The following is a 17721-nucleotide window of genomic DNA, read 5'->3' on the forward strand; positions in this document are numbered from 1 at the left end:
ACACATGTTGTCACACACTGATATAATATCTTCATTCTAACTGAGAAATGTCTCATCCAAATCTTACAACCTTTATTTCAGGAGTTACAAGAAATCGGTATTAGTCTTTTAGAGAGATTGTGGAGCGTAGAGTCTTGTTAGTTAACGTAAGTTTCTGTATGAGTACTGGGTTGTTAGCTAGGTTGGATTTTTGGGAATGTAATACAGTTTATGTTTTACGTACGGATGAATGTATGTAAGGAACAATTAGTTACTCTGGTACGTCTATTAGAATCCATATGAATGTTTATGTTTTTCACAATATATGAAAGTATAGATCATTATGATATACCCGTATGCCCCAGTTTAGGGCAGGTATTTGATGTATGTTATCTGATTGTACAGGTTATGTATGTATAGTAACACTCTGGGGTCGAATAAAGGGTCGGGGTGTTACAGTTGGTATCAAAGCCATAGCCAACTGGAAGTGTGATGTGAATTGCACTACCTGGTTATGGATATGCTTGGAGCTTAGGTTGCTAGGTTTTATAGATTAGACTATACTAGAGTTTAAGATGCGAATATGATTATCGAGTGTAGCTTTGTATACCTAGAGACAGAAATTCATTAGCAAACTTCTGTGCTTTTTTGGGTCATTTGAAAGGTTCAAAAAATCACGACAATCTATTGACGATTTTGTTTCTAAGTGGAAAGGCGGAACTCGAGTTAGAATGAGAATGTGAGTCATTAGAGTACGTCAGTACTAGGAATGTTATTATGGGAAATGAGTTTATAGTGTTGCAGTAATAGTTGATTAAGCTTCTAATTGATTTCCTCAATTGCTTCTTTAGGATGGAATCCTAGGATATTATTGCTAACGTTGGAGGTAGTAGTAGTGAAGGAGTTGGCCATGAGGCTGATAACGACTCCACGAGTGTTCTACGAGACTTCGCTCAATAGCTTATGGCTGAGATTGTCCGAACGAATAAGGTTCAGGATTGTACCCCTGCTGAGTTGGGATGCTCCATTGACCATTTCATATGATTGAAACCTCCCATCTTCGTAGGGAGTGCAGATCCGATTTGAGCTAAGAATTGGATTGGGAAGATTAAGAAAATCCTAGACGTTCTTAACTGCATTGAGAAGTAGAAGGTAGCCTTTGCGGCATTCAAGCTGACGGGCGAAGCAGAGAGGTGGTGGAAGTCAGTTAAGATGCTTGAAGAGCATCAACCTATTCCTGTAGTTGTGACATGGGCTCAGTTCAAAGATTTATTCTTTGAATGGTATTTTTCAGTCATGGTCAGAAATGCCAAGATGGACGAATTCATGAGTCTGGAGCAGGGGCAACTGTCAGTTTAGCAGTATACTGCCAGATTTCTGGAGCTATCTCGTTTTGCTCCATTCATGATTTAGGACAAGGAAAAGAAGGCCTGAAAGTTTCAAAGGGGCCGAAGAAGGAGATCTCAAATAGACAACCATTTGGCAGATGCAGGACTTTGTTACTCTGGTTGACAAAGCCACCATAGCGGAGGAGAGTCTACGAGAGAACTCTGAGGTACAGACTCTGAAGAAGAGACCTGCGCCTTCCAGTTCTTATGGAGGGGCAAAGTAGGGTAATTGGAGGAAGAAGAACAGTGGTGCATCACAGCGTACTGCATCTCCACCTATTTGTTCTATATGTGGTAAACCTCACTCGGCAAAGTGTTTGAAGGGTTTGGGGGCTTGCTTTCACTGTGGGCAGTTTGGACATCAAAAGAAAGATTGTCGCATGTCGTATAACAATGGAGCTCCAAAACAGCCATATAGAGGAGGTGCTTAGGCACCGCGGGGTGGTCAACAAAGGGGGACAGCCCAGGCAAGGGTGTACTCCCTAACTCCTGGCGATGCAGAGAATGCAGGAGATGTCATCACAGGTACCATATACATGCTTTCCAATAAAGTTATTATACTATTTGACTCGGGGGCAACGCATTCCTTTATCTCCTGAGGATTTGTTAAATTTGGTGGAATTAAGACACAACAGTTAGATTATAAACTGGTAGTGACTACGCCTTCAGGGTCGGTAGTCGTATGTAGTAGGGTAATCCGTGACTTTCCAGTAGAAATTCATGAGAGGATGCTACCAGTTAGCCTTATTGTATTTGACATGCATGACTTTGATATCATCATAGGGATGGATTAGTTGTCTACCAGTTATGCCAGTATTGATTGCCAGAGGAGAGAAGTGGTGTTTAGACCTCCGGGGAAGCAAGAATACAAGTTCGTTGGGTCTTGCGTGGGTTCTACACCTTGGATCCTCTCAGATTTGTAGGATAGGAGATTACTCTTGGAGGGATGCCAAGGGTATCTGGCATTTGTGAAAGACATGCCAGCAGGAGAACGTAAATTAGAGGAGATTCCTATTGTGTGCGAGTTCCTAGATGTGTTCCTAGGGGACTTATCGGGATTACCTCCAGATCGTGAGGTGGAGTTTGGTATAGAGTTAGTTCCTAGTACGGCGCCAATATTGAAAGCTTTGTATCATATGGCTCCAACAAAATTGAGGGAGTTAAAGGAACAGCTACATGAGCTTCTTGAAAAGGGGTACATTCGACCGAGTGCTTTGCCCTGGGGAGCACCGGTGCTATTTGTAAAGAAGAAAGATTGGTCGATGAGAATGTGGCTCGACTAAAGAGAATTTAATAAGGTGATGATAAAGAACAAATACTCATTACCTAGGATCGATGATCTGTTCGACCAGCTTCAGGGCATGCAGATCTTCTCTAAGATCGATCTACGATTTGGGTATCACCAGCTAAAGGTGAAAACAAGAGGATGTTCCGAAAACAACTTTACAAACTTGATATGGCCATTACGAATTCATGGTTATACCATTCGATTTGACAAATGCACCTGTAGCATATATGGATTTGATGAACTGGATTTTCCACAAATACTTAGATCAGTTCATTGTGGTATTCATTGATGACATCTTAGTATATTCTAGGAGTGCTACAGAGCATGAAATTCATCTGGGACTGGTATTGCAAGTGCTCAGGGATAAGAGGTTATACACTAAACTAAAGAAATGTGAGTTCTAGCTGAAACATATTTCATTTCTAGGGCATGTAGTGTCCAAAAGAGGGGTATCAATGGATCTGAGTAAAATAGAAGTGGTGATGGACTGGGCGAGATCGAAAAATGTTCAGGAGGTCAGAAGTTCTCTAGACGTTGCAGGTTACTACCATCATTTTGTAGAAGGGTTCTCTAGTTTAGCAAGTCCATTAACATGACTCACGAGGAAGAATGTGAGGTATGATTGAACTGATGAGTGTGAATTGAGTTTCCAGAAGCTGAAACGGTGACTGGTTACTGTTTCAGTTCTTACCATTCCATCTGGGGATGGTGGATTTGTTATCTATAGTGACGCCTCTAAGAAGGGTCTCGACTGTGTTCTAATGCAGTAGGGAATGGTGGTTTTATACGCTTCTCGTCAACTCAAAGAGTACGAGAAGAACTACCTGACACATGATATGGAATTGGCAGCTGTAGTGTTTGCATTGAAAATCTGGAGGCACTACATGTATGGTGAAAGGTGTGAGATTTTTACTGATCACAAAAGTCTTAAGTACATTTTCATCCAGAAAGAGCTGAACATGAGGCAACGTAGATGACTTGAGTTGATAAAGGACTAAAACTGTACTATTAGCTATCACCTAGGAAAAGCAAATGTGGTAGCTGATGTTCTAAGTCGGAAGTTTGTGGATATGTCAAACTCTACAGTGGGAGTACAACATCAGATCTATATGGACCTAGAAAGGTTGTGCTTAGAAGTGGTGGAAGGAAATCACTAGGTTGTTCTTGCTAGCTTGGTGGTACAACCGACCTTACAGGAGAAGATCCAAACAACTCAGAAGGAAGATCCAAAGCTGGTTGAGGCTATGGAAGGAGTCCATAATGGGTTAAATCCAAATTTCAATATTTATGGTGATGGTGTTTTGAGATTCCATAACAAGGTATGTGTACCAGATGACATTGGGATTAAACAGGACATTTTGGAGGAGGCACACCGTTTGATCTACACCGTACATCCTGGAAATACGAAGATGTACCAAAATATGATGGAATCTTTCTAGTGGTTGAACATGAAAATAGAGATCACCCGATACGTAGAGCAATGCCTGACATGTCAGCAAGACAAGGCAACGCACCAAAGGTCAGCAGGACCACTTCAGCCACTTGATATCCCCAAGTGGAAGTGGGAGCACATCTTGATGGATTTTGTGACGGGGTAACCTGCTGCAGTGCACGGACAGGATGCCATATGGGCTGTAGTTGATCGGCTAACAAAGACTGCACATTTCATTCCAATCAGAGTCAACTATGCTCTGAATCGGCTGGCTAAGTTATATGTGCAGGAGATTGTACGACTCCATGGTGTCCTTGTTTCTGCTGTTTCGGATCGAGATCCACATTTTACTTCTCGTTTCTGGAAGAGTCTACAGGATACCTTGGGATTACAACTGACGTTCAACACATCTTTTCACCCACAGACGAATGGACAATTTGAGAGGACTATTCATATGCTAGAAGATATGTTGCGGGCATGTATACTGGATTTCGGTGACAGCTGGATACAGTATCTATCGCTTGTCAAGTTGGTGTATAACAACAATTACTAGGCCAGCATAGAGATGACACCTTATAAGGCATTATATGGTCATCGATGTCGATCTCTATTGTACTGCGATCAGGTAGGTGAGCGGCAGATACTGGGTCCGCTGATTATGCAGGCCTCTACAAAGGCCGAGTTGATTAGGGAGAGAATTAAGGCAGCTTAGAGTCGGCAGAAGAGTTATGCTGATACTCGCCGAAGAGAGCTAGAGTTCGAGGTAGGAAGTATGGTATTTCTTCAAAATAAACTGTGTCCACTAACATGAAGTATCTCTTCTAGAGAGAACACTAAGGTGTGAACTGAATAACTAAAATTCTAAATGGCAGAGATACTGCATGACGCCATGCTATCACCTCTGACAAATGACCATCCCAGACATGATTTTACAAATCAACATCCAATGTAAAATTTCCGGCATGTTTTTCCAATAACCTAGCCCATTCCAAACACAAAAAGGAAAAAACTCTTAACTGGTTATCAAGGGAGTTAACTTGTTTGTAAGTAGTTCTCATGAGCAGTGAGAATGACAATTTTCAAAATAAACAGTGCCCCCACTAACTTGAATGAAGAATCTGTTTCTGGACAGAATACTGAGGTGACAATGAACAACTAAAATTCAAAATGATAAACATGCTACACTATGTTGTGCCAATATCTGACAGATGACAGTCCCAGATCTGGCTTCACAAACCAATATTCAATGTAAGATTGCATGTATGTTCTTCCAATTACCCCATCCATACCAAACCCTAAAAAGAAAATATTCTCAACTCCCATATTAAATGAAAACAATGGTTCTCAAGGCCATTAACAATTTTTTTTTTACAAATAGTTATCATAGGCATAAGCTTGGAATGGAATTCTATCCTAGGTGATGACATGATAACTAAACAATGGTGCAAATGATAGAAACTGTAGAAGCAAAAATTTCTTAAAAAGTTAATTTGGCTTCATAAACAATTTCTCAATTCATTTTTTGAGAAAATATGTTGCCTTCTCTTGACTTTTGACAAAAATGTGGAAGAACTACCACAAATGCAATCTAATCAATGGCAACTAGATCATAAATTACCTGAAAGCTGGCAATGCTTTCCTTCAATTCCACATACTTGCCAAGAGCACCCGATGAACCTATTTTTATATTTCATTGTCCTATATAAAAATATTTACCATTAAATCATACATATATCATAATTGTACCAAAAAATTACAATATATATTATAAAAACCCAACTACAACAATATTACCATCTATTTAATGTTGGTCCTACAATAATGCATAATTAATAGTTAATAATATTAACTTTGTGTAATTTGGAATATATATATATATATATATATATGTATAAAATATTGGACACGTGATGAAAGAAAGCTAAGAAGATAGCACTAATTAAAGAAAAGTTTCATATTAATTATAGCAGGTGTGCGTGGAATTTATCCTCGCTGGCTTCTTTTGTATTTTGTCACTTTTCATTCAATGTTGGGAGCTAGGCCCTAGCCTATGGCTATGCCGACTCCATATTTATAAAAAGGGCCAACAATGAGACAGGTTGTTGTATGGTAAAATTTCTTATTACCAATTAAAGGAGCCTATTTTTTTTTTCAAAAATTAATTATATAATGTATATATTTAGTTAGTAATATTATTACCTATCAAATATTTATTCTATTTTTTTTAAAAATAGTAAATTATCACATGCTCTATAGTTGCTTATTATTCATCGTGTCAACAAATAATTGAAAAATATCATATACTATTTTTCCATAAAATGATAATTTATATCTGTAATATCTTCCATGAACAATTAATATTTTACAGTTGTTCAAATAAACGTAAAATTTTTCATATTTTTTATTAATTAAAATCTAATGCAATTTGTTAGCTATAGAAAAAAAAAAAAAAAACTATAAAAATGCTATATTAAGATCAAGATATGATAGCACTTGTGAGAAACTTCTACTTACAAAAAATATGAGGACCCAAAATATGAAAGTCATGCTTCTAGTAACTATTTACATTAGAAGGTCATAATAATTCACCATATTACGTGAAAGCTGGCAATGATGGATTAGAAATAGAGCTTCAGGGCGGCCAGTATACCACATCTGTGTCAAATATGCACAATGCCGAATGAAATCGGGTAGAGAAGAATATGGTCCTGATCTGCAACAAATTGCTGAGGGTATTGCTTCCATGTCCAACATTGTGATGTCTCGCAAAGAGAGGGGGCTTTTAGAAGCTATGGAGTTTATTTTATGGCCTTATTATGCTCTTTTCAGTGGACTAATTCTCACTGGCAATTTCTAGAAAAGCTAATGTAGGATTTATCTTTTTGTTTGCTATAAGTTTGATTCCAACTATTTCAGATTAGCAAAAAACGCAAGCGAGCTCGTGTCACTCTTTTAAAGGAAAGAAAGAAAAACATTAAAGCACAAAAATCAGAGAAACATAAACAACAGTTTCATAAACCAGCTGCATGACCTGAATGTTTATTTTCTGGCTACTAATTCTTGTAGTTTTGTGTAGTAAATTTTGCTTTTGTTAGTGTTAAAGCTTGATATACACTGTTGATCCATAACTTAATAGTTTAAACTTTTGGGTAAAGTGGTATTCTAACATGGTACAAGTCTAAAAGCTAGATATACATTTTTGGTCACAATCTAATAGCTTAAGCTTTTAGATTACCACCGTTAGGATTTGAGTAAAGACTTGAGATGCTAAGGCTTTAATTGTATTGCACAAAATAATGCTGAGTGTATTTGTTGAAATTATTTAATTTAAATATTATTTGATTTTGAAATAATACATTTATCAAATAGTAGGAAAGAGAAGTCATTTAAATGAACTTTATCATCATTTGTTTTTAGATAGTTCTAACTATTATTTGAGTCAAATTTTTTCATTTTCATCGAAAATTCCAATAGATATTCCTACACAAGAACACTTACTTGGGTAAAATGGAAAATGTTGTCAATGAAGAGAAACACGTCCTACCCTTGAGCATCTTGAAAATGCTCGGCCATTGTCAAGCCAGTAAGCCCAACAGGGGCATGAGCACCGGGGGGCTCATTCATTGGACCATATACAAGAGCACATTTGCTCTCATCCTGCACGATTGAAATCAAAAAGTTCCAAATAAATATTAAAACAAAATGGGGCATGACAAATTGTGACAGAACATGGGCATTGACCTGCTTGTCCCCAAGCTTAATGACACCACTTTCCATCATTTCTCTATACAGGTCGTTACCCTCTCGAGTGCGTTCTCGGACACCAGCAAACATAGAGAAACCACCTGATCAAAGAGCAACATTTAGTTTTAAGAACAAAGGGACAAAAAAAAATTATGCAAATCAGTGCCTTAATATGGTTGATCAAAGACCAACCATGAACTTTTGCAACATTGTTAATAAGTTCCATTATAAGTATTGTTTTTCCAACACCTGCACCACCAAACAACCCAATCTTTCCACCTATTTGGTATGGTGCAAGAAGATCAACAACGTGTGGACACATAACAAAAGAAAAATGTACATATCATGTGGATAATGATACCATTCATATATTATGGTATATAAGTTCCGAATTCTAGATTACAGATGTTAAAATCCCAAAAAGAAATATAAAAGATTAGTGGATTGATTTTTTAAAAAAAAAATAATAAGAATAATAATTAATTAATTATTAGGATTTAAAAGAAAAAAAATTAATTAATTAAAATTTATTTATTTTTAATAAAAATATATTATTATTAATATTAATTAAATATATATTATTATTATTATTATTTCTTGAAGCCTGGAAGCTTCAGGCTTCTTCAAGATTTTTCTTCTTCTTTTATTTTCTTTTTCCTGCGCGTGCAGGCTTATTCTCTCTCCTCGATTTCGTACGAATTTTCGCCCGATCGAAAATCCGAAAATACCACTGGACTCCATTCGCCGCTGCCGTCATTTCTACCGGAGCGGATCGGTGGTTGGAGTAGCGTAAGCATATTCCCCGGGGTAAGTCATTTTCCCCTTTTTCTTTAATTTCTTGCAAAATATAAGCCCAATTAACGAACGGACACCACCACGAGAATCTAGGGATGATTCTCTACAAGTCCAGTGGGATGGAATTCCCGTGGGGGTGTCGGACCAAAACCCCAAATTTGGGGTGCGGGAGTTATTAAGGGGCTTATTTTTAATTAATTAGCATTAATTTAGAAATGCTAAAATATTGAGCATTTGGGGCTGAAGTTGGATTTCTGGAATTTAGGACCCGGGTGAGCGCCGAGGGTGTAATTTTAGGACCCACAAGCAAAATTTAGAAAATTAAGTGGGGGTATTAAATAATAGTTTAAATATTAATTTGAGGTATATAGGGCCTAAGGAAGGTTAGATGGGTATTATTTTAGAAAAATTAATTAATTAATTTGGGAAAAATGCAAATTGCAGAAGTTAAATTTCGGGCACCAAGGGCGTGAAATTTTGGATTCTAGCGAGACTCTCAGTAAGTCAGGTAAGGGTTATAAATTATAGCAGTGTTTTTAGAATTATTATTTGAATTAAAATATGAAAATGAGCATATAATATTTTTTCTGAAAATTATTATGATATAAATATCAGATAAACTGTGTGACATTTGAGTGATGTTAGATTGTGGTATTTTGGAGTGTAAAATATAATGATAAGTAATTTCTAAGAAAATATTGAGATGAGAATTACTTATGTGATTAGTGAAAAATAATGTAATATGGTATTATTATATGAGTAGAAATGTTTTGCTTGGAAAATGGGATTTTGTGAATTATTGATATTGGAAAATAATGAAATGTGGTATTTATTTGTGAGTGGAAATTATTTGCATGAGAAATAAGTATTTTGGAAAAATGTGAAAAATACATGAAATATGATATATGATATTATGAGATGATGAAATGTGCACAGAAAATGATGAGAATATTTATATTGAACTGAATTATGATATACTGGAATATAATTGATGAAATGCCGATACCGCATAATGATTGCGGGTATGTGGTGGTAAATCCTGTTGGATGGTTATGATATTCAGCATGATACCGTTGCGAGTAGTATTAGTGCAACCACACGGACTCTTGGAGCGTGTGGCGTGACAGTCGACTGTGTTATTGTGTAGGGTTGTTGGGCCCCCTGAGTCTGGATCAGGGTATTAGGGCGGCCAGTTGTATTACGGACGCGATATGTGATATGATATTTGATCTAACCAAGTTGGCCAACCGCTGTTAGATCCAGCCTTCGGGTCGCACAACCTTGACCATGGGGGGAAGCATACCGTGTATAGAAAGATCCTCAGGGTGGCCATAAGTTACAGAGACGATGTTGGTATTTGATACCGAGGATACTCATGAACCGGAAAGTAAAGTGAAAATAAAAAGTGAAAGAATGATTAAATTGGCTAAAATGAGAAATGAAAGAAAGAATAGAAATTGAGAAATAAAAAATGATAAAATTGAGAAATGGAACAGTGTGAGTTAATAATATAAATAATTAAGGCGAAGTGAAACTCTCCGCCTAAGGGCTTACTGAGTAAGGTGAGTGCCCTGATGGGTATCAGATGTGGCTCTACCTGACTGCATAATGTGTTAGGGCAGAGGGAAGCTACCTGTATGAGCGGGTAATCTTCCCTATTCTCAGGAACTTCGCGTGTAAATATGTGTTGGAAATCATTGAATTTGATAAATGATTTTAAAGTTTATAAAAACTTGTGTTGTATATCTATATGATTATGTGTATGTGAATATCAGTGTATTTTCTCAGATGAAATAGTGATTTGAAAAGTAAAGTGTATTATAATTGTACTCATTTGGCCACACACTGTAAATAATCTATTCCTTCTTATTGAGATGTGTCTCACCCAAATTATCTAAATTTTTCTAGGAAACAGAGATAGGCCAGGTGGTAGAGCTCCGTGATCATAGGGAGCTGGGACCCTGATATACAGGGTGAGTTTGGACTAGGGAGGTGTGATTCCCTAGGGTTGTGTTGTTTTTGGATATGAGATAGTATTGTGTATTTATGTGTATATTGATACTCTGGGTATTGTATTCTGACTGATATATATATATATTGTCTTCCGCTGTTAGGTTGTATAATAAAATAACTTTTTATCCGATACCCAATGCGGGTCGGGTTGTATGAATGGTAGTAGGATTGTTGACGTGGCCGATTTGTGGATTTATGACGTAAATATTTATTATTATAAAAAAATTGTACGAAAATTGGTGCGTCACAGCAGTGTTTAGAAATACTATAGATAACTGTATTTGAGAAAACCTGTTTAAATAACATACAGTATAGCTTATACCTATTTTACTTAACATAATTGTCTTTATAAATTTTCTATTCATAATACTTCTAATATTCATAGATACATCTACTGTTTCTGTAAATTTGAGTATACATATAATAACTGAGAAAACTTCCCTAGATGGATAACTGTATGTCATGATTTAACTCCTCATGACAGGGTTGTGCGGCCCGTAGGCGAGACCCATCACTGGCTAGCCTGCCAAGATAAAGTCACTATACTCTGAAAGTCATATCAGCCTCCTCAACCCTAACTGACGGGGAGCCTGTCCACTATATAGGCATGATTGACTATTGTAAATCTACGTACTATCTGAGTTATGTAGTTGCACTCTAAACTGTAAATAGCTACGGTACCGTACTCTGTAAACTGATTTGTAATGGTCCATCAAAGTCTAATGTTATATAATACATTTCTATATAAAATCTATCTATTTTACCATGATTATGTATCAACTGTATTAACCATGACACTGTAATAGACTGTATTTCTGTATCAACTATATTTTTGTATCAACTGTATTTCTGTATGTCATGGTTCTATAAAACTATATAATCATGGTACTATGAAAACTGTAAAAACATATTCCTATCTGAATGTACTATAAATCATGATCCTGAAAATACTGTAAAACCATCTTTCTGTATATATTTGGTAAATCATGATTCTGTAAATAGTATATAGCTTTAGCTTTGTAATAAACTGTATTTTTGCATATCTTGATTCCGTAGAAACTATATAACCGTAGTTCTATAAAAGCAGCATAGAATTCTTTACTATATCTATATTCTCATGCCACACAATATTTAAGAACTCATTAAATATAATTTATAAAGTTGTATAATTCCTACTCTGAAAACCCATAAACATATACTATATTTTACTGGTAAAAATCTCTATTTACTGGCATAGCATATTTCCCTTACCTGATTTCTATAAAACCCCTTACAATGTCTAGTCTTACACCCGCAGGTTTCCTGATCCACACCCTGAAAACAACATCTTCTAAAACAAAACTTTAGTATTTCTTTGACCACTACACTTTCTATAACTGTAAGTAAGTCATATTCTGAATAAAAAGTCTTACCCTGAATTTGGGATGAAATTCAATATAGCCCCACCAACGATCCACTCCTATAGACTTGAAGAGAACCTCCCCAGAAGTGTCGTGGCGGCTTCGGATCATCGATTCGACGAAGAATGAGCCTAGAATCTTAGAGAGAAGAAGTGAAAACCGAAGAAGAGAGAGAAAGTGTGATTTTTCTGAACAATCTATGCTAAAATCCGGTTTTAGGGCTATTTATATACTGACCTTCGTCGATGACACACGTCACCTCGTCGACAAGGTCACGAAGGAAGTTCATCGACAAATGCTTATTCCTCGTCAATGAAATTTAGGGCTGAGAAATAGCCTCTCGGTATTTTCTCGTCGACGAAACGCGCCCCCGTCGACGAGCCCAATAAGCCACTTCATCGACGAGGCCCCTGTTGAATTTCATTTACAATTTTTTTCCCTCCTCCCTCTATTATTTAAATACCATAATTCTTTGAGGTCATTACATTAACTGTGGTTTGTTAATAGAAATCCCTTCAAAGATGATTAACCTCACCAAATTTTACTTGCCCAAAGAGTCTTTTATTAATGTAAATAGATCACCCTTATCTTTTTGGTGTTATTGCTTTAGTTCTTTATCATCTTCTCTAGCTCTCTGATATTTTTCCATGCCATTTGTTATCTTTTTTTTTTTTGGAATCTACCTAGCCTCTTTTGCTGATTGTTCTTCTCCTTCATTATCACTTACATCTATTCTCAAATAAGATTTAGACGACATAGTCCTTTTTTCTTCATTTCCCTTTCTTGCTTATTAAAATCTCTTATGTTTCATAGTAGAGCAAGATCTATTCCTCCCTACATACAAATCTGCAGCTGGGTCTAAAATGATCTCATTGTTGTTTCTTTTAATGTTGCTCTTAAGACATTTATCCAAAATTTTTCCTTGCTTCCTCTGTATGATCAATAAAACATATGATCTCCACATGCCCAACGAAAGCCATAATTGTAACAAATTTTATAGGTTTTTTCATATCTGAATCATTTTGGTCCATCATATTCTATTTTTAGACATTTTCTCATTGGCAATGGTTCATCTAGATTGAGTTTTGCTCCTAATCTCATTCTTGCTTGCTCCTTGCTTGCCAGCATCAATAAATCAATCAATGACATTACCCAATTTTCTCCCTATCTTCTGAGCCACTTTTATCTCGAAGTATGCAATTGGTAAACCTTCCACACGACCCAAATTGCTACTTTGTTAAATCAAACTTTCTTGAGTTGTAGAGAAGGTTCCATTCTAACCAAAACCAAAAGTGCTCCATAGACTATCCAAGGGCCTTCATTCATCGCCTTCCGCTAGTAAAAGGGATAGTCAAATAACATACTTGGTGCATACTAAATTAATTGCATAACATACATATATGATGGTTGGCATTCACTAGAAAAACATGGTCAAGAAGTTGAATTAATTTATATTTAATGTTTTTCTTTGTGTTGCCATTGTTAGGGTGTGTCATAATCATTTTAATAAACCGCGCTCTCATCATCAAAATATTTTATGATGATACGGTTTTCCAAATTAAGAAGACAACTTATGTGATGCTTTTACGTGTAAAGGTTGATTGTTAACATAACATGTCACAATTAAACAAATTATGGCATTGTTTCTATATGTTTTCACACATGTTCTAAAAAATAATATAATTAAAAGTGTGTTTTTGAAGATAATTATTAATTTTGTATATTTTCTTCTTAATAATACATTGCTATACATGTCATTTTATACATAATCAATGATGAATTCGGGAGCTATACACAATGAATTCAGAGTAATCTTAGCCAAGATTCATGGAGATAATGGAGGCTTGATCAGTGGAGTGATTGACGGCTTGATTGGAGGAGCAGTGGTAGGTGTTGACTTATCCTGCCCCTGCAAGATTGACTGGCTATTGAGGACACCAATCTTGGTTCGATGAGAAAGAAAGGAGGATCGAGGTAGCAGCTTGGTAAGAGAGTCAGCTAGTTGATTAGAAGTATGAACATGGGAAATGTGTAGGCGACCTCTAACAACTTGATCACGAACAAAGTGGAAGTCGATAGCAATGTGTTATATACAAGAATGAAAGATTGGATTGGCACAGACATAAGTAGCAGTCACATTATCACAGTAAATAACCGGAGTAGAGGTTACAAGTACACGCAACTCTTGAAGAAGATTCATTACCCAATTTATTTCAGTTGCAGTAGAGGCGATGGCTCAGTATTCAGCCTCGATGGAGGAGTGAGCGACAATCTTTTGCTTTTTAGAACTCCAATAGATGGGATTGGCACCAAGAAAAAGAACATAAGCAGAGGTTGAAGTCTGCTAATTAGGATCACCAGCCCAGCATGCAATGGAAAATGCATGAAGTATCTGTGGTGATTTTTTGCAAATTATGATGCCAAAGTTAAGAGTTCCAACCAGATAACGGAGCAAGTGTTTAACTGCAAACCAATGAAGAGTGGAAGGAGAATGAACTGAGATAACTTGTTAACGGCAAAGGACACGTTAGGACGTGTCAACGAGAGATATTGTAATGACCCAAGAGTTTGACGATACAAAGTAGCATCAGTTGGTGGAGAGTCATCTAACAATATAAGAGCTTCAATAGTAGCAAGAGGGGTAGAGAAAGGCTTGGCATTGTCCATGTTAACTCAATGCAAGAGGTCTTGGATATATTTCCTTTGAGACAAAAACAAACCATTAGAGGTAAAGTGAGCTTCAATCCCAAGAAAATATGTGAGATTACCAAGATCTTTAAAAGAGAATCGTTTGGAAATATTGGTGATGAAGGTAGTCACATGAGCAGTAGAGGATCCATTGACGATGATGTCATCCACATAAACTAATAAATAAAGAAGTGTGCTGGAAGAGTGAAGCATAAATAAGGAGGTGTCCAACTAAGAGTTGGTGAAGCCTTCCGAGATAAGAAAATTGTGAAGTTCATGGTACCATGCACGAGGTGCTTGATGAAGCCCATATATGGTCTTGTGTAAGCAACAAACATGATTAGGAAGATTGGGGTTGGTGAAGCTAGGGGGCTGATCCATGAAAACCGCCTCATGTAAAGAGCCCTGCAAAAACGCATTATTTACATCCAATTGGTGAAGAGGCCAATTGTCAGTCATAGTAAGAGTAAGTAATAATTGAACAGTTGTAGGTTTGACAACTAGGATGTAGGTTTCAGAAAAATCTATCCCAGGTCGTTGATGGAAACCTTTAGCCACTAAGCGAGCTTTATAATGAGTTATGGACCCATCAGGATTTTTCTTAATTCTATAGACCCACTTACACCCAATAATGTTTTGTGTAGGATTGCGTGGAACAAGAGACCATGTGTGATTGGAGAGTAAGGCATTGTATTCGTCGCTCATGACTTGTCGCCAGGAGAGGTGTTGCTGGGCCCGTTTGAACGTGGAAGGTTCAATAGTGGAGGGAGTGGTGGTTGTGTGAAGGTCAAAGATACGTTTTGGATTTGTAATGTTATTGCGTAGCCTGGTATTATAAGGATGAGGTTGTGCTAGAATTGTAGATGAGATACTTACCTGGGAAGGAGTTGATGCATCTAATGGTGGAGGCGTGGAGGAGGGTCCCAAGGATGAAATGGTCTGGTGGGGAGATTCACTTTAATAATTATAAGACTCACCATGTGAAGTAGAAGTAATAACCGGGTGTGCCTCTCACAAGGTTAGCCTTTGTGCCACCCGGGTTCGATTCCTCCCCTGGGCTCCTGGTTTACCTTCCTCGTGGTGATGTGGGGCCGGATCCACGAGGCGTGGGATTAGTCATGACCGGTGCGGCGGACCGTAAAACGGACGTCGTTGACGGTTGTGGACACCCGGCGATATTCAAAAAAAAAAAAAAACAAAGAGGAGGAAATGCAAATTCAACTCGAAGGATGGAGGTGACAGGCACTTGGAAGTGATTAGGAGAAGTTGTAGGAGTGGACACTTGAGTTGATTTAGATAACCAATTGGTGATGGAAGGTAAGATGAAAGGTGACGCAGTGTGAGACTTGATATTCTGAAGGGGAAATGTGTGTTCCAAAAAAACGACATGTCTAGAGATGTAGAGTTTATTGGTGGAGGGATCAAGACACATATAGGCATGATGTGGAGTAGAGTAGCCAACGAATATACAAGGATGGGACCGTGGTTGGAGTTTGTGAGAGGTGTAGGGGCGCAACCATGGATAACACAAACGACTAAATGTTTTCAAGGATAAATAATTAGGTGATTGCTTAAAGAGATGAGAGAATGGAGATTGGTTATGTGTTACAGGACAGAGCATTCGGTTGATAAGGTAAACGATGACTTGAATTGCTAAGGACCAATATTTGAGTGGAACAGATGCATGATGTAGCAAGGCTAGTGCAGTTTCAACAACATGGTGATGTTTACGCTCAGTCATGCCGACATGTTCTGGGGTATGGGGAGGAGATTTGAGATGTTGAATACCAACTCGTGAGAGAAAATGTCCGAGGCTGGTGGCTTCGCCACTTCCATCTATATAAACTGTTTTAATCTTTGTAGAAAAATAGTTTTCAACAAGAGATTTAAATCGTTCAAATGTAGAAGTAACATCCAATTTTTTCTTGATGGGATACAACCAAGTATATTTAGTAAAGTAATCCACACAAAAATAACGTAATAATGAAAATTATCAAACGAGGGGAGAGGAGCGAGACCCCAAACATCCATAAATAAAGTTTCCAAAGGTCTAGAACAAGTTAAGGACGAGACACCAAAAGGGAGTTTGTGACTTTTATTACATAAGCATGCATTAAAATGATAAGACAAGGAACTGGACTTAGAGAAAGGTAGTTTATGAGATGCAATGATTTGATGAAGAATTTTGGAGGATGGATGACCAAGACAACTGTGTCAGAGACTAATGGTGGGAAGTTTGGATCTGGACAAGGTTGTTGTGAGAGCTGAGTGTTGTGGTGAAGAGATTGTTCTGCAAACTGAAGTAGGCCACTCATAAATGTTTCCTCTATTCCGGCCTCGCACCAAGGATGCCTCTGTGGTTAGATCCTTCACAAGAAAATAAATCAAGAAAAATTTCATTGGAGGTGTTATTCTGAAAGCAAAATTGAGAGACAAAAAGAAGATTTTTCTTGATGTTAGGTGCACACAAAACATTATTGAGTTTGAAAGTGGAATCACATGAATTAAGAATGGTAAATCCAATATGAGTGATAGGAACGTAATTACCATTTCCAGCCATGACATCATTATTGCTACCACACTCAGAGTAAATGGATAGGTTATGCAAATCTGAGGTGATGTGATGAGATGCCCCAGAGTCAACTATCCAACCTGACTGATTACTCGGAGTGTCATGAGTGAAGTTGGCTTTGTGGCCAAGTGATGGGTAAGGAACGTGATCTGCATACTTTGGCAACATGGCCAGACTTATCGCACAATTGACAGACAACTCAAGGTTGATTCCCATTGAAGTTAGGTTGCCAAGTCTGATTTGAGTAGTTTGACAAGAGTCCTTGAGTTTGTAAACTGCTTGAAAAATTTGGGTTGCCACGGTTTCTATAGGAATTCTGTTGGAGCTGATTGTTGTTGTTCCCTAGGTAGCCATTATTGTTTCCTCTGAATCAAGATTGGTTTGGAAAGGAATTGAAGGTGTCGTTTTTGCCTTTCTTGCTG

The 17721-nt window shown here is 37.3% G+C and overlaps 1 protein-coding gene across 1 annotated transcript; it reads right to left on the reverse strand.

Moving 5' to 3' along the window:
• Positions 1-7627: 7627 nt before the first annotated feature.
• On the reverse strand, positions 7628-17515 carry LOC131166608 (ATP synthase subunit beta, mitochondrial-like). The gene is made up of 4 exons (XM_058125194.1): positions 17275-17515; positions 8024-8110; positions 7829-7932; positions 7628-7744 (listed from the first exon to the last, which is right to left on the reverse strand). Exons 1-4 carry the CDS (start codon positions 17513-17515, stop codon positions 7628-7630), a joined length of 549 nt encoding a protein of 182 aa, XP_057981177.1.
• Between the last annotated feature and the right edge of the window lie 206 nt (positions 17516-17721).

Source organism: Malania oleifera, chromosome 10 (assembly GCF_029873635.1).
Source record: "Malania oleifera isolate guangnan ecotype guangnan chromosome 10, ASM2987363v1, whole genome shotgun sequence".
Classification (NCBI taxonomy): Eukaryota; Viridiplantae; Streptophyta; class Magnoliopsida; order Santalales; family Ximeniaceae; genus Malania; species Malania oleifera.